The sequence below is a fragment of the Benincasa hispida genome, chromosome 4, assembly GCF_027475165.1.
Source record: "Benincasa hispida cultivar pf3 chromosome 4, pf3_genome.v1.1, whole genome shotgun sequence".
Classification (NCBI taxonomy): Eukaryota; Viridiplantae; Streptophyta; class Magnoliopsida; order Cucurbitales; family Cucurbitaceae; genus Benincasa; species Benincasa hispida.
Window position 1 is genome coordinate 31740186 of NC_143481.1, and position 23680 is coordinate 31763865.

The following is a 23680-nucleotide window of genomic DNA, read 5'->3' on the forward strand; positions in this document are numbered from 1 at the left end:
TTAGAGTAAATTTCGAGGAAAAGAAGAAAAATCGTACCAGCCCTCCTTAAAAGTTTGTTATGATTATACTTGTGAATTTTTATTTTCATATAGGATTAAATCTTATTTTGATCTTAGGATTTTGAATAATGTTCAATTTCAATTTCTAAATTTTTAAAAATATTTATTTTAAATCCTAAACTGTAGTGTGAATAGTGCACTTGGTTTTTAGTGAAATGATAGTAGTTAATGGATGTTGGATAATTGATTTTTTTTTAAAAGAATTTTTTTTAATAAATAAATATAGGGTTGGGAGAAAGTATTCCAAAAAATAGGTGTTTAAATCGTGTACATACCTAAGTCATGTATCGGGTACACGATAAGGCCTAAATCGTGTATTGGGTACACGAGTCCCTGGCCACCTGGCACGTCCAGTCTAACGTGGCAGTCGTGCAGGTTTGACTGAGGGAATCGTGTCTCGGCTACACGATTATCCTAAGTCGTGTACCCGGTACACGACTTTCACGCCTTAAAAGCTCCGTCCAAATCCTTTTTCTTTCTCACCGAAATGCCTTTGTTATTCTTCATCGTCGCTTATAATCGTTTTCTCTCACCGAATCCATCGATTCCTCCCTTCTACCTATCAAAATCTCGTTGATTTTCCTCATCGAACCCTCTATTTCACCGAAATCTTCCAAAATTTCGATTTTGCTCGACTTTCAGTCCTCCATTTGATCCTCCTCGAATCCTCCATTGTAGCGGTCGTGTTGCTCGATTTTCCTACATTTTTGGCTATCGAATTTTGCTTGGTATATTTCTTTCTCTAGTTGGGCTGATTTGTATTTATATGTATGTTTTTGCATGTTTTTTGGCTGAATTTTGTTTGGTATATTCCTACATTTTTGTATAGTTTATGTATAATGTATGTATAGTTTATGTATGTATAATTTATGTATAGTTTATGTATGTATAGTTTATATATAGTTTGTGTATAATTTAGTTTATGTATAGTTTGTGTATGATTTAGTTTATGTATTATTTAGTTTATGTATAGTTTATGTATGATTTAGTTTATGTATTATTTAGTTTATGTATGTTTTTGGGTTGATCTTACATTTTTTTTTATTTGTTTGGATTGATTTAAACTTAGAAATCTTATATATATAGCTTATGTATGATTTAGTTTATGTATGATTGATTTAAACATAGAAAACTTAAAAAAATTAGAAAAATTAGAAATTAGAGTTTGTTGGGTTGACATATTAACATATTTTTTGTCAACTATAACAATTGAAAAAAAACATAATAAATATGTCGATGCGTCCTGAAGATTTAGTAATTCTTGAATTTGGAAATGATGGAGATAGTAACATCGATGTTGAAGTGGATGAATTATTTGGAAATGACGGTAGTGGTGAACAAGATCTTGAGTTGGTACCGTCGGCAATGTTCAACCAAATAGATTGAGAAAGGACAAATTCAACGTTTGAACTAGGGTCTACTTTGGAAGAAAGGAATGTAGGAGTAGATAACTGTAGGGAATGTTGTTTAATACCAAAGAAGATTTACAGCTTGCTGTAAAAAAATATTGTGTAACAGAACACTACGAAATTGTAATAGTAGAATCAAATCAGGACCTTTGGTATATTAAATGTAAATCCTGGAGTGACGGTTGTGCTTGAAGGCTACGGGCATGTCGGTGCAAAACTCATGGGATGTTCGAAATCACAAAACTTCAAGGAGAACACTCACATTTGTTTTCAGAGTTGACACAGGATCATTCACAGCTGGATTCAAATTTCATGAGTATCGAAATTCAGAATTTGGTTAGAGCTGATCCTGGAGTACTGTGGCTCTACTTCAAGAAGCCATTAAAAGACAATATGACTATAATGTCAATTATAGATGGGTGTGGCAAATCGAGAGAAAAGCGTTAATTACTGTGTTTGGCAATTGGGAGAAATCATATTCGGAGCTTCTATATTGGCTGAGTGTTGTTGTTCATTACAGTCCAGGAACACAAACAGACTAGTTTTTCCTTCCCTCTGATGTGACAGGTACGACTATTTTTGGACGAGTTTTTTGGTCTTTTGGTCCTGCAAGAGAAGGGTTCAACCATTATAGGCCATTAATCGAGATTGATGGAACTCATCTATACTATAAGGGAAAATTATTGACAGCCTTATCTGTTGATGCAAACGGACATATATTTTCCCTTGCTTTTGCTATCGTAGAAGATGAGAATTCGTTCAGTTGGTCATGGTTTTTGTGGGCATTGCGTGAATATGTTACCCAAAGAGAGGATATTTGCTTGATTTCTGACAAACATAAGGGCATCCTTGCTGCAATTAATAATGAAGAAATTGGTTGGAGTGAACCCAGAGCGTACCATCGATATTGTTTTTGCCATGTTGTCAGTAATTTCAATACAAAATACAAATCGAAGCAACTAAAAAATTTAGTGTTTAAAGCCAGAAATCAACACCAAAGGCGTAAGTTCATTCGGTGTATGAAAGAATTGAAACAATTGTATGAAAGAATTGAAACAATTACACCCTGAATATCTTGAATTTTTTTCAGACATTGACTTAGAAAAATGGACACAGTCACATGACGGTGGATACCGCTATGGGTGGATGACCAGCAATACAGCTGAATGCATGAATGACGTTTTTAAAGGTGCTAGAATGTTACCCATTACTTCTTTGGTTAGGCTAACATTCTATTTTGAACGTCGGAGACAAGAAATCACTGAAGCACTCGATCGTAGGGACATATATACAGAATATGCCCTAAGAAACTGAAGAGGTGGGAAAAACGAGCATCGACACATACGGTGACATCCATTGACAGGGAAAGTCAAACTTTCAAAGTACAAACTGGCATAAGTATGATTTCTCCCTATAAATGACCACACCCAAGTTTTAAGCTTGAAAGTAGGGACATGTTCTTGCAATAAGTCACATTCATTTAAGATTCCATGCTCTCATGTAATTGTAGTTTTTAATTACATGCATATGACATACCTATCACTTATTGATGAATGCTACAAATTGTCCAATTTCAAGCATTGTTATGAAGGCCGCTTCCATCCAATTGAACACCCAGATTATTGGTAAGAATTATCATTTACGGAAGTTCATCCAAATGCGGACTTACTCAGAGAACAAGGTCGACCAAAAAGTACGCGAATTCATAATGAAATGGATTGGAAAGAAGCAAGCCAAAAAGTGCGATGTACAATTTGTAAAAGAGAAGGACATAACAGACGCACTTGTCCACACCGTACACTGGGTGCTTCGTCGTCTTTGGGTCATTAGGATTTTTATTTTTATTTTTTTACTTGTATTCTTTATGTATTTATAATTTTCATGTAATTGTATATTTCGTGTATTTATATTCTTTATATATTTATAATGAATTTATGTAATAAATTTATTTAATAAACTTATTTTATGTAATTGTATTTTCTTATGTACTTTTCATGTTATCGATTCTATCATGTAATATAATTTAACTTTTTAGGAAATGGAGCCTGGTCCTTCTAATCCTGTCCAATTATACTAACAAAACACGGATCGTTCACAAGTAGTATGGGATAGTTCATCCACTATAGTGTTGAGTTGTCAGAGGAGGGAGGCGACTGCACAAAGTACTATCCCATTTGATCATCGCATTATTCCATATGTTCAGGAGGCGGGTTTTCTTGGAGTTGCACAGATTGGTTTCATCCAGCTTGATTGGCACCTGATTACTGCTCTTGTTGAGCGTTGGAGACCAGAGACCCACACATTTCACCTGTCCTGTGAGGAATGCACTATTACGCTGAAGGATGTTGCCGTACAATTTGGGTTAAGAGTGGACGGGCAACCACTGACAGGCTCACTATAGTATGACTAGAAGAACACTTGTGAAGAGCTCTTAGGCGTTTTACCAGAGGACCTGAAGGGATCAAGATTGAGTATCCCTTGGTTGGCGTCCCAGTTTCCCGAATTACCTCCCGATGCCGACGACATCAGCATACGTAGGTACGCACGAGCATACATCCTGCAGCTTATTGGAGGATTTTTATTTGCCGACAAGTCAAATACTCTGGTGCATCTCATGTTCCTCCCATTATTGTCTGATTTTGAGCATGCTGGTACGTACTCGTGCGGTGGTGCATGTCTTGCATAGTTGTACAGAGAACTTTGTCGGGCTTCCAATGCACAAGCATTGAAAATAGCGGGGCCACTGATACTATTACAAGTATGGGCTTATAATCGATTTCCAATTGTAGCACCACAAGTCCAATTACAGGTCCCAGATTATATCGTCCACTTAGTGTTAGGTATTATTTTATTTATATATTTATTTCGTTACCATTTTATGTAAGAATATAAATTAATTGTATTTTTTTATAATTTTTGATGGAGTGGTGTATTAACTGCCTCTGAACAGTCAGCAAATATGTTGTTCATGTACAGAAAAACATTCGACATGCTGACGCCCAATCAGGTAGTAAATATGTATATAAATGAATATTTTAAAAATTTTATATGTATACTTATTATTATTTTTTTGTCAGGTTATTTGAACGCCATACTCACAGATTTGGTCATCCTTACCTAATTATTGTCGTGATGGTGAAGACATCTGGTTGATTTTTAGCCCTCTTATATGCTTCCATATAATAGAGTGGCATATCCAGATAGTGTGTTGAGACAGTTCGGGATGCGACAAACGATATCTTCGTTGTCCTATACACTCCCAGAACTACACCAGATCGATTTAAGAGATAAGCACGACCAAGACTGGTGTCAAATCCATGCAGAGTATTTATCCTACTAGCATGGATGACATGATCGTTGTGCATAGGGAGAATTGCCGGATGGGCCAACTGTATCCGACAACAACTTTTCCTGGTACAATTCGATCACGAGGCGATTTATCTCACCAGAAGGCGCTTACTATTACTGCATGGTAAGAGATTTAAAATCAGACATTTTCCATATATATAATATAAATATTGTTTAATATTTTTTTTATTCTACAGAATAATTTTATCGGCGATGTTCAACAATATTCAGTGCAGAACAACCTACCAGAATTAGGTTCAATGTGTTAGCAAACATTGATCAATGTAGAAAGTATTATTCAACAAACAAGACGACTCAATGTTGCTGACACCGATCGAAGACGTATTCGTCGTAGATGACAATGACAACGGGGTGAACCTAATTTAGAAGGACACGAAGACAACCCGCATGAGGAGTAAGGGCCAGGGGGGGTCGTTTTTAAATCCCACTTTGTATCATTTTCAAATTGCAAATCTCAAAAGAACTAATTGTAAATATTATTTAATATCATGGTATTTTTTTTTTTTTAATATGAGTGCAAGATGTTTTCATTGTAGATTAAATATATAATTAAGTTTAATAATGAAAGAATTAAGTTTAACAATTAAAAAAAAATATAAGCAACAATGAAGGAATTAAGTTTTAACAATTAACTTTAAAAAAAAGAAAAAAAGAATTTATAAGCGAATTGTGTACCAAGTACACGAGTTCGCTTGACCGGTCAACCAGTCAGTTGAATGTCAGCTGACTGGATTAAATGGTACTCTTGTACCTAGTAACGAGTATGCCACATGGAAATCATGTACCGGGTACACGATTTCACTACCCAAAATCTGTCAATACTTTCCCAAAACACCTATTTTTTAAAATACTTTCCCCAACCTTATTTTTGTCATTATTTATTAAAAAAATATTATTTTAAAAAAATTCTGGATAGTTTAATTAATTTAATTAAAGTAGTTTTATTAATTATCTAAGTAGCATTGGAGTTTCAATTAGATCCATAAAGTCTTCTTTGTAGTTCAACAAGGATTATTGAGAATTAATTTTAGATTAATTTGAATAGTTCAAATGTTATTTTAAATTAATTATATGTGATATAATTAATATAATGTATTTAATACACTATAATATAAAGTTTATTTTCAGAGGAATTAAATATTTGAATATGATTCAAATGTTAATTATATGGATGAAATTCATATCATTAATTATAAATGATTGAGAGAATTCAAACTATAGATTATATTGTATTTGATACAATATAAATACTAGATTTTATGTTTTATTAGATATACGATATAGTATAATATATATATTATATAGTAAAGTGGTTATTATATAATTGTATATTTTTAATTAAATTAAAATACGTTTAATTTAGTTTGAATTTAAGAGGGAGTTATAACTTCCTCCTCTGGTTTCTCTCTAATCACATACGTGGGAATGAGAGGTTACAAGAGATCTTCTTCCTCTTACTTCTCGTGCAGAGAAGGTTTGCTGGTTACTCTTTGGTCTTGATCTCCCAGGAGATCTTCTTCTTCCGCATTGGACCTCACAGTTCTTCAGACTATAAATTATTTTTGTTCATTAGAGGAATTTATGGTACTTAAAGAGTTAGGATGTAATATAAGAGTAAAACAATAATTTGTTTTTTTTAAAGTGGGTTAAGGAAAAGATCTAATTAGAGTTAATACTATTTTCCTTCTATTATTATTATTATTTATTTATTTTATTATCATTATTATTATTACTATTATTATTAGTATATTTTTTAAAATAAAAAGGGCCCCCTCTCACCTCCTCCCTCACCCACGCGAGCCCCCTCCGTTTTCTTCTTCCTTGCCGCACACTCAGTCGCCACACTCCCAGACGCCATGCACCTCCAATCGACCACCGTTCGTCGACCTCGAAGCACCGCACGTCCGCTTTCAACCGGTCACACCACTGGATCTAGCCCCCCGCGTGCCACCAGTCGCCCAGCCGTCAACCTCCCTCCAACTACGTTGCTCGCCATTCGTGGGTTTCGGCCGGTCAGACCACACCGCTCACCGTCGCGTCATCCCTTTTAGCCGTTTGTTCTGTCCGTGAGCAACCAGAAGCTCTCCAGCCGCTGCCGTGAGCCTCCGTCCAGCCGGGCCGCTCATCCAAATTCCCTCCAGCCACGTGTTCGCCACCCCAGGCTCACCACTGCCGGTCGCCGTCGTCCCTGCCGCTTCGGGTCCGCTTTGGTCTTTGTCGAAATCTTGGATTAAGGGTAAGTGTAAATTGTTTTGACTGGATTCCTTGAGGATTTTGAGCAGTCACTAGAGTTTGGCCTTAAATCGTTGGTACACGTCATGTTTTGGATGTAGGGCAAAATGTTAGGTTGCTAAAGTCGTCGTCCAGCCGAGTAAAGGGGTAGTCGACGAATCTTGGTGAAGAGTAAGGCTTTAAACTTATGTGGGTTGTTAAGCATGTTGTATGTTTATGATTTTCTCGATTTAAATTTGACTGAACCATGGACTGCGGCCTAAAATAATTTGCCATGATGTTGGCTGTTAGGTTTGGATCTTGAGGTGTCCTGGTGTCTTTGTTTTAGGTGATTTTAAGTTTGATCCTGTGGGCTTTCAGTTTTGTTGGACAAGGAAGAGGTTGAGCTTGCTAGTTTCTGGAGTTTGCGAGTAAAGGTAAGTAATCTTATCATTGGAACTGCCCACGGGCCAGGCTCTAGTTGTATGCTAGCATGATAAGTGTATGTTATGGTAAATGTTAGCATATTGATTGACAGTATGACTTGAATCAAAGTATGTTCTGGCACAAATTCTGATTTGTTTACATACACATCTAAGTGCCTGATCGTTAGTATGTGATAGTATGTGTTTTCATATGTCGATGTCTGATCTGCTGGGGTTGAGGCATACCTGTATGTTGTGGCTTTATGATATAAGTTATACATGGATGATGTATAATATATTGTTAAGAATTATGGGTATGTGATGCAACCATGATATTAAGGATTGTTATGTATGCTTTAAAACCGTACAATGTTGAATCTTAGCACGTTAAGACTGTGTAAATATCCTCATTGATTAGTTAGATGCTCACCAGTTTGTGTTTCCTTCGGGATTCACCAGTTTGTGTTTCCTTCGGGATTCATCAGTTTGTGTTTCCTTCGGGATTCACCAGTTTTTGTTTCCTTCGGGATCCACCAATTTGTCTTTCCTTCGGGATCCACCAGTTTTGTGTCTCCTTCGAGATTCACCAGATTTGTGGGCATACTTAACTACAATAGGATAGGACTCAGTCTCTTATATGTTACATGTATTTATGTGTCATAGGCGGGTATCTAAAGGACATAGATGCCTAGCCTGACCCCAGTGGTGGAGTTACTTACTGAGTATTTCATACTCATTCTTTCTTTTGTTGATGTTTCAGGTAAGGGTAGAGATGCACCGGTGATGGCGCAACGGAATTCATGATCGAGCCACCGAGACTAGTTTTTACGCTTCCGCATCCTGAGATTTAGAGTTCTTTTCATGTTTCCCTTAATGTTTAGTTTTGATGTTTGAAACTTATTATTAAGAATTGTTTTTCATATGTACTTATTAACCTTTATGATTTATGGGTACCTTATTATTGTTTTTAACAATTGCGTTTAATAAATGTCTTTTGAACTTCTCTTGTTTTTAATTAGCATTTATAGCGTCGTTTTAAATTCTTTGCATGCATTTATTTTAGTAATGGCCTTACCTAAGTCCTAGGGGGTTAGGTCGTTACAATAATAATAAGTAAAAACAAAGAGGATCTATTAAGAAAAAAAAATAGAAAGTAGAAAGAGGTAAACAAAATACGAAGGAATATGAGGATAAAATAAAAATAATTGGAAGATCACAAAAAATAAAATAAAATAAAATAAAAGGAATATTGTGAAAGAGAAAAAATAAAAATAAATAACAAGAAAAGTACATATAAACATAATGAAGAGAGACAATTTGGGAGGGAAATTAGGCATTTCAAAGGTCTTAAGGGTAAAAATGGAAATCTAAATATTATCTCCTCCTCGTGCGTAGATATGTCCAATTTCTCCATGGGGACGGATCCTGTGGAAAGGAGTGGGGATTCTCCAATTAGGCGGGGAATGGGGGAAAAAATTTCCCATGAGCTAAATGGGGACGGGATTCCTCGTCCCCGACCCCGCCTCGTTCCCTATCCCGCCTCGATTAGCTTTTACATATTTATTTAGTATAGTTATCTAATGTTATGTTGTTATTATTATTATATAAATATTACATTTAAATTTCAAATTTGATTATTTATTGGGAAAGATAATGAATCTGTTTAAATTTAGATTATATATGTGAATAATTTGATTTATATTTATTTCTTTCTACTTAAAAAAATTAATTAGTTTTTTTAGGCCAAAATTTAAGTAATTTATCTTTAAATTCAAATTTTCATATAAAACTAACCATAATAAATAATTTAGTGATAAAATTAATTATTTAATTAAATTTTGCCCACATTAATGATTTAAATTAATTAATTTTTTATAAAAAAAATAACGGAAAAATTTTTTCTATAAAATTGGAAAATGAAATGGAGAGCAGAGATAGAGATAGAGAATAGCATCTCGATTCCATGTCGTCCACTCTACTCATGCGTATATAATAAAATTAAGAAAAGGAAATTGAAATTGTCTTCGTTCCTAATGCCAGCGCCAAACACGTGCAAAGAATTTGAACAAACTCCAATGTGGATGCTTTAAATACAAAATTATTTTCTCAAGAAGATTTAGTCAAACATGTCACGCAATTAAATAAAGGAAGAAAATGATAAGTATAAAAATACTCAATTACACAAAATTTCCAATACCATGCAATGCTACTGCACACGAAAAGAAGCCTTCAAGAATTAGGTGAGCTTTATAAAAATCAAATAATGTTCCTACAACGGTGGATTCTCAAATTTGATTGACAGAAGAATTTATATAATTTAATAAAAATAAATATAGTTAGTGAGAGTTAAACTTGGATTTAAAAGAAGTTAAAAAGCAAATTTACCATTAAGTTAGCTAATAGTTTTGATATTATATTAGTTATATACTATGAAGTACATATATTTCATGTGACGCAAAGAGTTCGTATTAGACACTTCTCATATACGTATCTAATATACGATTTGACGTATCTATTTCTACTTTTATTTTATTTTTTTTAAAAAAGATAAACAACTCATCTAATCTTTCTCAATCTAAAATTAAGCAGCCCATTTAAAAAGTTAGTCCAAAACTAAAAAGAAAAAAAAAAAAATCAAAATCTAGAATCATCTAATTTTCATCTTCACATTTGAGTCTCTAAAAAGTTCACCAAAATATAACCCACTTGAATATCTTCAACAATTTAATGAAGAAATTTTTCATTTATCTTCATAGGTACTTCTCTCTCTAATCTTTTTTTTCTTCTCTGATCAATACGAATAACTTTTTTATTGCATTTTATTGACTATTTTACTTCAACGTCTTATATATTGTTTTTTGTATTGTATTTCAGTGTTTCGTATTGTATTTTGTACTATTGTCATTAATTTATATGCTAAATCATCTACATCCTAGATTTTTCTTAAAAAAAAGAAAACGTATCAGTACCCTAATCTTTTTAGAAATTAGTGTATTGCCGTATCCTATTGTATCAATATCTCGTATTTGTATCTGTGTCTATACTTCATAGGTTATATATATATATATATATATAAAAAGAACATAGTTGAGGGCCTCAAACCCCTTTGAGCCCATAATAAATCCATGCCCAAATGTAGGATTGTAGTATTAGATTTTTTCTTAAAAATTGTAACTTTAAGCTTTATATACCGGTAATCATTAAACTTTTCATTCCTATTTGATAAACTTTTGAACTTAAAAAAATTGTGAAAAAAAGTTTTTAACAAACTTATTTTTGTTTCTTAAAATAATTGAAATGTTTAATGAAATCCATGCAACAGAAATAGCGAAAAAAATATATAAAAAAATCAAGATTCTCTTTGCTAACTATTTTGTTTTTATTTTTAGTTTTTTAAAAATTAAATATATAAATATCAAATTTACCTTTATTTTTTTTAATTTGTTATCTATTTTTTTTTTTATATTTTCAAAATCCAAGCTAAATTTTGAAAATTAAAAAAATGTAGTTTTTGTTTTTAGAATTTGATTAAGAATTTAATTCCTTTATTTAAAAAAGAAGCAAAATATTGACAAATTGAAAAGAAATAAACTTACCTTTCAAAAATCAAATGGTTATCTAACTATTTAATTTTTGAGAATTAAACTTATAAACACTATTCGTATATATTAGTTCCAAAATTCTATTATCTACATTATTTTGAGAAATCAACCCAAGTTGTGAAAAGTAATTTTTTTTACATTCATACAATGATAAAAGTAGTGTCAATACTATAGTTGTCAAGAATTTTGAGGAAGTTTCTTTTGGTTATTATACACAATGAAAAAGCAAATAGCGCAACAAAAGTGGAAATTTGGAGAAATTGACATTGTGGAATTTTGTGGAGAATTGAGGCGATGACTTTGCATTAAGGCAACAAAACCCACTCAATCAAGGTTATCATATTCCTCCTTCGTTATTCCCCCAATGGGAACCCTACTTTTCTCTTTTACTTTTTCTCCATTTCTTCTCCCTTCCCTTCCCTTCCATTTCAATTCCCCAGTTTCTCTTTTCAAGCTTTCCATTTTGCCTCTCATATCTCCGCCCAATGGGTAATTGCTTAGGTTCTTCTGCTAAAGTTCAAAATGCCCACACCTCCCAAGGGACTCTCGGTAACACTCTTTTCTCCATTCTTCTCTATATGTTAAATCTTAGCTTTTGTTCTCTTATTATGTATGTTTTTGCTCTCCTTTGGCCTTATGGTTTCTGGGTTTTCCTTGGATTTTTCATTCCTTCCATGTTCGATCTTGTGCTTGGTTTAGTTTCTCGAAATTTTTGGTTCATTCTGCTGTTTCTGGTTTTAGCAAATTTGAAATGAGGTTGCTAGTTTGATGATATTGGTTGAAGCTTCAAATTCTTTATTCTGTTAGGCAAGAAAAGAAAGGTTTAGAGTTAAGTGTAATTTATTGAAGTCAATGTAATTAATATAGTTTTTTTATTTGGAGCTTTATAGGAAAAGGGAAGAAAGTAATGTGTTTTGGGTTTACTGATATTACCTTTCTGACCTTGATTAATTAATTGAAAAATTTAGTATGACAAAGTTGAATTAGAAATTTGTTTTAAATCTTTTAAGAAATCAACTTTGGTCAAAGTGAGTATAACTCAAGTAGCATATACTATGTGTTCAAATCCCCTACTCCGTCAAAGTGAGTATAACTCAAGTAGCATATACTATGTGTTCAAATCCCCTACTCCCTACCTAGCTAAGCTATTGTATATATATATATATTTTTTTTTTAAATCCAACCATTTTTATCACATACTCCTAAAAAGTAATAACAAGAATTCAAATTCTTATTCAAGAGATAACACATTTGAAAATTTTCAAAATTTTGCTTAAAAAAACATGCATGATAACCATTTAGTTTTTATTTTTTTGGTTAAGTGTCTATTTAGTTCTTAATTTCTGATACCTTAAATAGTTTCATTGAACATTTATTTTATATTTTGTTTTATAGGTCCCTACATTAATTTCATTAGTTTATCGCTATTTGGGTTTTAATTTTTATTTTTTTAAAGTTAAACTTATAGACATTACTTCTACTCATAAGTTTATATGTTTTATTATTTACTTTCTACTAATATTTTCAAAAACCAAGTAAAGTTTTGAAAATTAAAAAGGTTGTTTTTGTTTTTAGAATCTTATTCAAAATTCAAATGTTTCTTTAAGTAAGATGAAAACCATAATTGAGAAATTAGGAGGTAAACAGAAAACTAAATCTGAAATCTTTAGCAAACGAAGTCTTAATAATTATACCTTTGTATACTGAAACTTGCTTGGAATTAGTTGTAAGGTAAGAGTGAAAAAGGAATGAATCTGTCTTATTTTAAAATGCTGTACAAAAGTTACAAATTTTAATTTTTTCTTTCGTTTGCCTCTCTAAATTTTCAAAGTTAAAAGATTATATATATATAGATATATATAGATATATATATAACTTAAGAAGGTAAAATTTTTTCTTAACTGGTTTTGTTATTCTAAAATAATTGTGTCAGTATCTTTGAAAGCATTAAAGGACTATTAACAGATACCTAGATACAGATATTTAAAAATGAAAAGTTTAGAGATTTATTAATTACTTTTTAACATACAGTGTCCAAAAGAATGCAACTTTAAAAATTTATAGATATTTTGAAAACTTTTTAAAATTAACGCCAGGAACCTATTAGATATATATAATTAAAAGGTCATAGATTTATTAATAGCTTTTTGAAGTGCAATGTACAAGAAGTTGCAACTTTAAAAATTTGGAGATATTTTAAAACATTTTGAAATACAGAAACTAAATAGATACAACTTTAGTTTCAAGTGCCGAAGTTGTAATTTAATCTTAAAATTTCATTCATAGGGCGTTAATATTAATGCATTCCAATATGATATAAGTAATGAATCCCTGACACTGTTTTTGTTTCCCTTTATGGATCAGAAATCTCCCAAAGTTCAAGCAAGAAACGTCATCCATTAGTTCCTTCCAATCTCCCTAACTCATTGGTGGATAGGAATAACAATGTATTGGGTCTTCCCACGCCTAAAACAGAAGGTGAAATATTGTCATCTTCAAATTTGAAGCCTTTCTCTTTCAATGAGCTCAGGAATGCTACTAGGAATTTTCGACCTGACAGCCTGCTAGGTGAAGGGGGATTTGGTTATGTTTTCAAAGGATGGATTGATGAAAACACATGGGCTGCTGCGAGGCCTGGATTGGGAATGGTTGTTGCAGTCAAGAAGCTAAAGCCTGAAGCTTCCCAAGGCCACAAAGAGTGGTTGGTGCGTAGCCTAGTTGATATTATTTTCTTTCACTTTTTCATGTGTTCCTTTTCTGTTTTATATGCTTGTGTCTGCAACTAACTGCATATAAAATTCAGACAGAAGTTAATTATTTGGGCAAATTTCATCATCCAAATCTAGTTAAGCTGATTGGGTATTGCTTGGAAGGTGAAAATCGGTTATTGGTATATGAGTTTATGCCGAGAGGGAGCTTGGAGAATCATCTCTTTAGAAGTAAGTTTTGTATAAATTAGATGTACAAAGTGGAAAAACGGCCTTTACCTTGCTTCTGTTCTGTGGATGCGTCATATGGTTGACTCTGCTTGATCTCATACAATGCCATTGACTCTGTTTCTTGAACATTCTTCTATGAAATATGTTTGTCTCTCTCTCTCTCTCAAATGCTATAATTATCAGTTGTCACATTGTAAAGAAAATTAACAGTTCATTCATGTTCTCTGATATGAACTGGATTAGGAGTACTCAAAGTGTTAAAAATTGTTGCCTTTGCATCTTGAAGTCCGATTACATCTGACCCTCTTTATAAACTTTTCTTTCTCTTATTAAAGTTTTATAGTGAAGAAAGTGCTTACATGAGTTTGGATTTGATATGAATAGAATATCATATGAAGCACTCCCATTTTATTTTGGCTTGTAATAAATGTAATTCAACAATCTCACATGCCTTCTGTTGTGCAGGGGGTTCACAACCTCTTTCTTGGGCATTGAGGATCAAAGTGGCCATAGCTGCTGCCAGAGGGCTTTCCTTTCTTCATGAAGCCGAATCGCCTGTCATATATCGCGATTTCAAGGCATCCAACATCCTACTCGATGCGGTAAGAAAGCAATTCTTTTAGAGAAAAACACCCACGTCTGTTCTGCACAAATGATAGACAATCTTAGTACAAGAAGTGCTGTTGGTAATGCAGGAATTTAATGCAAAGCTTTCTGATTTTGGTTTGGCGAAGGCTGGTCCCACTGGAGATAGAACTCATGTAACTACTCAAGTTATGGGGACCCGTGGCTATGCTGCACCTGAATATATTGCTACAGGTTTGTAACATACCCTATACTGCAGTTCTGCACTATGTACATAAGCTGATATGTATGCTTATCACCTAATCTTTTTTTTATTTTTTTATTTTTTTTAATATATATATTGAAAACAATCACTTTTATTGAGAAAAAATGAAAGAATACAAGGACAACCAAAAAACCAGCCCTCAAAAAGGAGGAGAACCCTCTCTCCAATTATGCAGAATAACACCTATTGAATAGTTACAAAAGGCATTCAAATTTGAAACCTAAAAGAAACATGATAACGCACAAGGGACCAAGTCTCACAAGGGTCCCTCTCCACCCCTCTCCAAATTCTATTGTTCCGCTCACCCTGCAACACCCACAAAATAGCACACCAAACTTGTAATTCACCCTAGAAATAAAACCAAATAAAACAATGATCAAATAGGTTGTATATTAGATGTAAATTATTAAAAAAATCATGCTCCGTAGGGTTTTTTTTGTTTTTTTTTATATATATATATTTTATTTATTTTAAAATTCATGAATGTCCAAGTTAGTTTATGTGCACCTTGACTAATCTCACGCGATAATCCGCTCGAGCCTACAACATTTGAATGTCAAGGAAACTCCTAGGATATTAAATCCTAGATAGTGGCCACCATGGATTGAACCTATCCCTTAATACCCTTTATTTACCACTAAGCCAATCCATAATGGTGATGACATGTACTTCTAATAGGTGTCCGGTTATGTGATATGTTTATGTTTCTTGAATGAGTTGAGCTAAGTTTTTGTGTGCGATTAAATCTACTTGATCTCCATATCAATACTAAAAAGAGGGAGTAAACATTGGAGAAACTATGAACTTGTCATAAAATGTGCACACAGAATACTAGCTTTTACATACATTATACATATAATTGAGGTTTCTGATTTATGCTGTATTCTTACTTTTTATGAAAAAGATTTATGGCAATTAACCGTTTAAACTGCAACATCCACTTCTCTCTAGGTCGCCTGACATCCAAAAGTGATGTTTATAGCTTTGGAGTTGTGTTGCTCGAATTGTTGTCGGGTCAACGTGCTGAGGACAATCTTGTAGACTGGGCAACACCATATTTGGGTGATAAAAGAAAGTTATTCCGAATTATGGACACCAAACTTGAAGGACGATATTCTAAAAAAGGAGCTTATGTAGCTGCAAATTTAGTTTCACAATGCCTTAGGAGTGAACCGAGGGCCCGACCTCGAATGGCAGAAATTTTGGGTGCATTGGAGGAAATCGAATCCCCCAAAACTCTAGCCAGAATCTCGCATCCAGTTCAACGAACTACTCCTACTTTGTCAAACTCGAATGTTGATGGATCACTTTCGACATCGCATCAGAAGTCACCACGACGATAATAATGAAGATGTATAGTATAGATCATAGTAAGATTTAAGCTGGGTAAAAATCTCTCATAACATCCATGCTCTGCCAAATATTGATAGATTTTTTGTATGTATATTATGGTTTTTCAGTGAAGTAAAAATAGAAGAAATTGAATGGTTTCTAAATAATAATTTCTTGCAGGTTGATTGTTACTACAAAGTGACATGTAGCGATGGTAAGGTAAAATTGCCATTATGCTCTTTTAACTGGCCCTCTTATATCAGCCTTTTTTAATTTTTTATTTGGCGTTGATGATTGAATTAGTTCCATTAAGTTGAATCGATCAGCTCAAAATTTCAGGTGTCCAAAAAATACTCTTTAATCGACATCCCAATCTAACTCAATTTATGTACAACTCTAGATTCTTTTTAGATTAAAAAAGACATGTATATTATTATAAATTATTACCCAAGTTGAAAATCAACAAACAAAGTATCTATTTGAGAAATAGTTAGCAAAATGGACCTTCTTTTTTCAAATGTTTCTTACCATTATGCTCCTAATGGAATTTATCTCTATATAATTGAATAAATTGATTCATTTAATTATTCTTTAAATTTCATGTAATACTTATATGCCAACTAAAATTATCACAGCAACCTTTTTAATTTTATTTTTAAAAGTTGTCTATTACCCTACTTTATATAACACTTGAGTACATTGAATCTTACTTGAATTAAGACTAATTTGGATTGAATTTGGTTCTGGCCTAGGATTGCCTAGAAAAAAACCTCCATAAAAAAGTTTGTGTCCGGTCATTTGTTGCATAGTAATTTTGGAAGTTACGATAAGAAAAAAAAAAAAAAAATCTTAAATGTCATAAAAATGGGAGGAGAGATAATATAAATAGTTTAAAGATGTCATGTATTTTAAATTCTTCTGTTTAGATTTGTTTACATATGTCAAACAAAAATTTTTCAACTTGGAATCTAATGGCAAAAACTATTTCTTTTGAAACAAACTTCACACCTCAAATTTTAGGTATATTTCAAACCAATGTATTTTGATATTTTTCTTGAAACCAATGTATTTTGATAATTTTAACCTAAAATTAATATATCCATAAACCAAGTAGGTAAAGAAAGCGCATAAAAGTTTCCTAATAGACCTTTGCAAAAAGAAAAAAAAAGTGATTATAATATGAAATACTTTACGTCGAAATAGATATCCTAACTTAACTACTTGAGATTATTAATTTTACAATTTAATAAAATTTTAAATTTAATTTAAAGTAATTATTTCAAATTAAAAAAAAATTCTTATAAATAGAAAAATCTAAAAAATATTTAGACTTTATGATAAAAAATTTGAAAATTGGTCTAAGCTTTTAAACTTTTTGCTATAAAGTGAAAATATTTTAAAATATATTTTTATATTTAAAAAGGCCCCTTAAATAATTCAGTACTATGTAAATATTTTAAAAATAAGTGAAATTTGAATAAGCAAAAAGACCAGCAACTGATTTGGTTTAGTTTAAATTTAGAGTTTATCCCAAAATCTTGGCCTTATCTTACTTCCAAATTAAGATTCTGCATTGAAGTAGGAATTATCCTCGTTTATGAGTTGTATATCCAAACAATTCACATATATATCTTAAGAACTGTGAACTGATTTAATCTATCCCGTAACCTTTCTGATTCTCTTGATTTGAAAATTTCAATGGAGCACTTGTCTCTGCCCGATAAATCTTACTTTCTTGGATTCGACAGTTCTACGCAGTAAGTTCATTGAGATTCTTTGTTTCTACTACTGGATTGAATTTTGATTTCGTCTCATTCGCTATTGAGTTTGTCGAAATTGGAAATTTTCAATTGACGCATTTTTTAACAATTACGAGAATTTTTCGTTTAATGAAATTTCAATTCAGATAGATTGTTTTCATCTTCTTCCTAACGTTGTGATGTGCTATTTGATTGCCTGCTCGACGTTTGAATCGTTAATGTATCTGCATTTCCCTTTTATCTTTTTCACTGAACTGATTTTTCTGTTAGGTCTCTGAAAGCAACTGTGTTAGACTCCAATCTCAACATTGTTGCCTCAGAATTAGTTCATTTTGATTCTGAACTGTCCCATTACAAAACCCAAGATGGAGTTTACCGTGATTCTTCTATCAATGGTCGAATCGTTTCCCCCACATCCATGTGGGTGGAGGCTCTGGATCTCATGCTACAAAAGCTATCGAAATCGAAATTGGATTTCGGTAATATTGCTGCAGTCTCTGGCAGTGGACAACAACATGGTAGTGTTTACTGGAAAACTGGAAGTTCTACAATCTTATCTTCATTGGATCCTCAGAAGCCGTTAGTAGATCAGCTGGTGGATGCCTTTTCCATTAAAGAATCACCCATATGGATGGATAGCAGCACTACTACTCAATGTCGGCAGATCGAGGAAGCGGTCGGGGGAGCTTTAGAATTGTCTAGACTTACTGGCTCGCGAGCTTATGAAAGATATACTGGACCCCAGATCAAGAAGATATATGAAACTCAGCCTGAAGTTTATCAAAATACTGAAAGGATTTCCCTTGTTAGTTCTTTTGTGGCGTCTCTTCTTATTGGAGCTTATGCCTCCATTGATGAAACTGATGGTGCAGGAATGAATTTAATGGATATTAAGCAAAGAGTCTGGTCTAAGAAAGTATTAGAGGTACAATGTGTTGAAACTATGATTATGCAATTAATATAATCTGTTAGTTTCTCTTAATCATAAATCTTGGAGACATCGTAAGTTCCAATATTCCTATTCACTTTCTTTTTTCTTGATTTTATTCTTAATTCCACCAATACCCTAGGCCACTGCCCCTGGTTTGGAGGAGAAACTTGGGAAGCTAGCCCCTGCCTATTGTGTGGCTGGTTATATTGCTCCATATTTTGTTAAGAGGTTAGTCTTTTTAAGACCTGCAAAAAGGAAGATAGTAACATTCTTTTTTTTGTTAATCTTGGATCTAATGCATCTTAGATAACTAAGTTTTTATTATTGAAGTATTTTTTTTATTTTTTTTTTTTTGCTAAAAGTACTTATTCTAGAAACATTCATAGTTACTAGTTAGTTCAATTGCTGAAGATTTTAAAATCTTGGTGTAGATATAACTTTAATCACAATTGCTTGGTTGTTCAGTGGTCAGGAGACAATCCCAACAGCCTTGCAGGTGCTTAACATCATCTTTTCCTTTTGTAACTTTCCTCCCTTCAGTTGTGCAGGCTATTTTCTTTCTCTGCTTAATATATGAATGATTTCTGTTGAAACATATGCGTACTTGCTTTGTATTTGTAATGCTGGTTTGGTCTGGATATATTACATTAATTCCTAAATTTTATGTAGTTCACCAATTACCCCAATCCATGATCAGTTCAATTTACTTTCTAGATTTAAAGGCTATTAGTTTGGGTTAGAACTAGTAAATGAAGGTATGTTGTGTCGGATCTTATGGCTGTTCTGGTGCAATTTAAACCAATTCCACTTTAGCTTATTTAAGTGAGAAGGAACACAGAGGAATCTTATTATGATGCTAGGTTTTCCATATTTCAAGGTTCACAACTATTGGGGTGAAAAGCATTAATGGCTTCTTCCAGTGTAGTCCAAATTTTGTATATTTTTCTTCCATATTTTTCCCTTTTAGCTACTTTATTTTGTTTTCTCCCCTACTTTGGGAACATGCAGGTCTAACTCTTAATACTCCTGGGGATCTTGCAATTAGTCTTGGCACAAGTGACACTGTGAGTTCATCTATTGTTTTAGTAAATTCATAATCTGGGATTTTGGTTTGAGTTGCACTGGGCTGGGGGCTGGCTGGCAGGGCACCAACCTAATTAGTGTTCTACTTTATTTAAAGCTTGAAAACTCATGGGAGAATATTAAAAGAGTGTTTGGAGTTTTTAAAAAACTGCCTTTTAAACCTAATCAATTTTTCTATATCGCCTATAGAAAATAATAATATAAGGGTACGTTTGGGAGTGAGTTTAAAACGATTAAGGTTAACTCTTTCCATGTTCATAATTATTTTGAAACATGTCTTTAATGTTTCAAAGTCAATTTAATATTTGATTTTACATGACTTTTATACTATCACAATTGATGTTAGTCATTAAAAGTATGTTTTGGAGTGATTTTGAATATGACAAAATTGATTTTAACCATTTTGAAAACACCCCATACATGCACCAAGTGTATTTGGTATAGCTTATTGAGTGATTCTAAATGATCGTGTTGTGTTTTAAAACCACTTCAATAACAATTTTTGAAGAAACACTTGAGAGTTAGATCATTAAAAATTGACTTTAAATGATTGATAGAAAATCCTTCAAACATGTAGCAAGGAAAAATAACATATTTCTTATTTAAAAATCACTTTTGGATGGCAACAAAAGAAACTATTCTTTAAAACACTTCTTTTGAAAAAATTTAAGTTATATAATAAATATGATTGATTTTATTTTTATTTTTATTTTTTTAGAAAAAGGTGCTTAAACTAGAAGGTATTCTAAACACACCCTAATACATTTCCTTTTATTAATGTATAAAAGCTTTTACAACTCTTACTCCATTCTTGTAGTTTGTAAACAGTTTGTGCATGTTATTTAGGTATTTGGGATTACTAGTGATCCACAACCTAGGTTAGAGGGACATGTTTTTCCAAACCCTGTAGACCCAGAGAGCTACATGGTAATGTTGGTTTACAAGAATGGATCATTGACACGTGAAGGTGGTGCAATTTCCTTTGCCTTTATTGTAAGAGTTGTTTTGTATGATTGTACCTCTAAATTTAAGCTAAATAATTCCGTCAGATGTTCGCAACCGCTATGCAGAGAAGTCTTGGGATACATTCAATAAATTTCTGCAGCAAACACCTCCTCTAAATGGTTTACGACATGCTCTTTTTCAACTTGTATTATTAGTCGTTTCATTTATTTTTCCTTATCTTGAGCTGTACTGTAGGTGGAAAGATTGGATTTTACTTTAAGGAACATGAAATTCTTCCACCTCTTCCAGGTAGGACTCCCCTCATTGCTCACACTTTTACTTTGATGATTGCTAAGGCAACAGCATATGGATGTGTTCAATCAAACTCTAATGTGATCATAAATCTAAAATTGTAGCTGATGACGTATACTTCTTTTGGTTTCAGTTGGTTTTCATCGGTATAGCCTTGAAAATTTCAAGGTTAACACTGTAGAGGGAGTGACCGAAAATGAGGTGGATGAATTTGATCCTCCTTCAGAGGTTAGGATTACTAAGAGAAATATCATTGTTTGATTGCACAAATTCAATTGTCTTGAAGTCTTACTAAAATGGCCTAAATAAAATTACAAACAAACTAATATTTCAGGTACGAGCACTGATTGAAGGCCAAATCGTGTCGATGCGAGCTCATGCTGAAAGATTTGGGATGCCTTCACCTCCAAATCGGATCATTGCAACTGGAGGAGCTTCAGCAAATGAGACCATCCTTTCCTCCATAGCTTCAATATTTGGCTGTGATGTCTATACAGTTCAAAGATCTGGTATGTTATTAATATATTACCTCTATAATGACATTTTCTAACCGGTAAAATCAACTCAGTCTATTTCGAAGGACGATCAAAATTTTCATCCTTGAGTATATGATCCAAAATGATTTTGAAAAATTTGAAAATAATTGTAATGAATATGGGATGAATATTTACTTGTGTTTTTAGAATTTTCAAATTTATTAGTTGATTATTCAAGTAAATGCTATGTAAATCTTGAAAATGGTTTCTTGGTTAAAAATCAGTTTTCACCCCTCAAAAAGTTATCCAAAATTCATTCTAAAGAATACTTTAAACTTTGAGCATTTCTCCCAGCTGTGTTTATAGAAAACATACTCTCCAAAGTCATTTCAAACTTTTTTTTTTTTACTACTTAGAAAGTCAATTTAAATAGACCTTATTCTTGAGGTTAATTTAAGATGGATTTTTCCATTTTGGTAAAGGTGCGGTAAAGAATAAAGTTATTTTTATACAAAATTTATGAAAGATAAATGCAGATGTTAGAATTTTCATAGTTATTTTTTAGCATCTAACAAAACTAAAAACGTACTCTCCAAAGTCATCCCAAAGATTTTTCAAGCACTTGTCAATTTAACAAAGTCAATGTACTTTTCATCATTCCGGAAGTGATTTGAAACTCAGCTTTGGCATAATAGTGATATGTCCTCTTCAACACTAGGCTCTTTTGTTGCATTTTTTGTCAATCTTGGAATGGCCAACTGGGATCCAGTTCTATGAACCTTTCAGCTCTCAATCCTCACTGAAAAATCTCATATTTATGTGATTTTTTTTTGGATTGTTTCCAGATTCGGCTTCGCTCGGGGCAGCATTGAGGGCTGCTCATGGTTGGTTGTGCCACAAGAAGGGGAATTTTGTACCTATCTCTATCATTTACAAGGACAAGTTAGAGAAGACATCTCTGGCCTGCAAGCTTTCAGTGGCTGCTGGAGATCAGGATCTGGTTTCCAAATATGCTCTTTTGATGAAGAAGAGAATCGAAATTGAGAACCGTCTTGTCCAGAAGTTTGGACGATGCTGAAACTATGGAAGGCTGCTGCTCATTCTTGTTTATAGATTATGAATGGAATTCCAATGAAACGCCTTCCATTGGGCCATAGGAATAATATCAATCAAAGAGAGCAATTTGGTCAGTAGGAATGAATAAAAAGCTTAGTGTTTACTTCAGCGGTAAATAAAAGAATGCCTTTTCTTTTGGAAAGCTTTGGGACTAATGATTGGTTTCTCATTCAGTTATTTATGTATATAATAACAAGTTATTTGTGCTTCATTCTATCTTCTGGCGTAAGTGCTTTATTACCCATCTCTCTGTATTTGTTAGGTACAATGCACTTAAAAAAGAGGTATTTGGCCTGCAAGTTTGGAATTAGAAGCTTGAGAATCCAAAGTCTCAAGTTTATTTGAAGGGTTCCACTTAGATTTGGATTATTCTCACTAAAAAGATTCACATTTAATCTATTCATTTTAAAATAAAAATTCTATGTTTGCACTCTTAATTAATTTATTTCTTTTCCTACTGTGATTTCCATGAAAAAAAAACAAGAATGTTAATTGATCATAAATATAGGTATTTTGATTTTTATGAGCTGAAAATATAAAGTTGAGAAATATGAAAAATAGGTTAAACTTAATTTTTTTTAAAAAAGAAAAACATATTAAAATACAATTAGGGTTCTAGGTTTCTCTCTGAGTTACCTTGGAACATTGGTGTCATACCGTAGGTGCTGATGAATTTGGCTTGAATTGTGCTGATATTGTGTCTGGTGTGGCTGTTGATTCGTACAATGGATGCAGATGAGCTTGTGAAATTAATGGACGTGCTTTGGCTCTTAAATCACTAATTGATATATAATTCAATTTGTCATGTGTTCAACCTGCTTTGATATCATCTTTTAACGTAGGCTAATAGAGTTGGGGAT

The 23680-nt window shown here is 32.8% G+C and overlaps 2 protein-coding genes and 1 long non-coding RNA gene across 4 annotated transcripts; all 3 read left to right on the forward strand.

The window, feature by feature from the left end:
- The first annotated feature begins 2148 nt into the window (after positions 1-2148).
- On the forward strand, positions 2149-5307 carry LOC150036641 (uncharacterized). 2 transcript variants are annotated; one of them, XR_016529337.1, is made up of 4 exons: positions 2149-4309; positions 4420-4476; positions 4547-4941; positions 5015-5307. It is a non-coding gene; the product is annotated as an uncharacterized LOC150036641 (long non-coding RNA). The 2 variants fall into 2 exon arrangements; XR_016529336.1 differs by having other exon boundaries at positions 2152-4476.
- Positions 5308-11337: 6030 nt separating this feature from the next.
- LOC120075546 (putative serine/threonine-protein kinase PBL3) lies at positions 11338-16395 on the forward strand. The gene is made up of 6 exons (XM_039029032.2): positions 11338-11625; positions 13441-13781; positions 13880-14015; positions 14481-14617; positions 14711-14834; positions 15817-16395. Exons 1-6 carry the CDS (start codon positions 11562-11564, stop codon positions 16206-16208), a joined length of 1194 nt encoding a protein of 397 aa, XP_038884960.1. The 5' UTR covers positions 11338-11561; the 3' UTR covers positions 16209-16395.
- Positions 16396-17672: 1277 nt separating this feature from the next.
- Positions 17673-23049, forward strand: XK-2 (xylulose kinase-2). The gene is made up of 11 exons (XM_039029031.2): positions 17673-17954; positions 18228-18882; positions 19028-19116; positions 19320-19384; positions 19897-19952; positions 20818-20938; positions 21021-21095; positions 21172-21225; positions 21362-21456; positions 21563-21737; positions 22550-23049. The coding sequence occupies exons 1-11, from the start codon at positions 17896-17898 to the stop codon at positions 22780-22782; spliced, it is 1677 nt and encodes a 558-aa protein (XP_038884959.1). The 5' UTR covers positions 17673-17895; the 3' UTR covers positions 22783-23049.
- Positions 23050-23680: the final 631 nt, after the last annotated feature.

Excerpts from the sequence above, each read along its gene's own strand:
- LOC120075546 (XM_039029032.2), top strand. The coding sequence starts at position 11,562 with ATGGGTAATTGCTTAGGTTCTTCTGCTAAAGTTCAAAATGCCCACACC. Across the intron at positions 13,782-13,879 it reads AAGGCCACAAAGAGTGGTTG|ACAGAAGTTAATTATTTGGG; the intron begins GTGCGTAGCCTA and ends TATAAAATTCAG. Across the intron at positions 14,835-15,816 it reads ACCTGAATATATTGCTACAG|GTCGCCTGACATCCAAAAGT; the intron begins GTTTGTAACATA and ends ACTTCTCTCTAG.
- XK-2 (XM_039029031.2), top strand. The coding sequence starts at position 17,896 with ATGGAGCACTTGTCTCTGCCCGATAAATCTTACTTTCTTGGATTCGAC. Across the intron at positions 21,096-21,171 it reads GCAAACACCTCCTCTAAATG|GTGGAAAGATTGGATTTTAC; the intron begins GTTTACGACATG and ends GCTGTACTGTAG. Across the intron at positions 21,457-21,562 it reads AATTTGATCCTCCTTCAGAG|GTACGAGCACTGATTGAAGG; the intron begins GTTAGGATTACT and ends CTAATATTTCAG.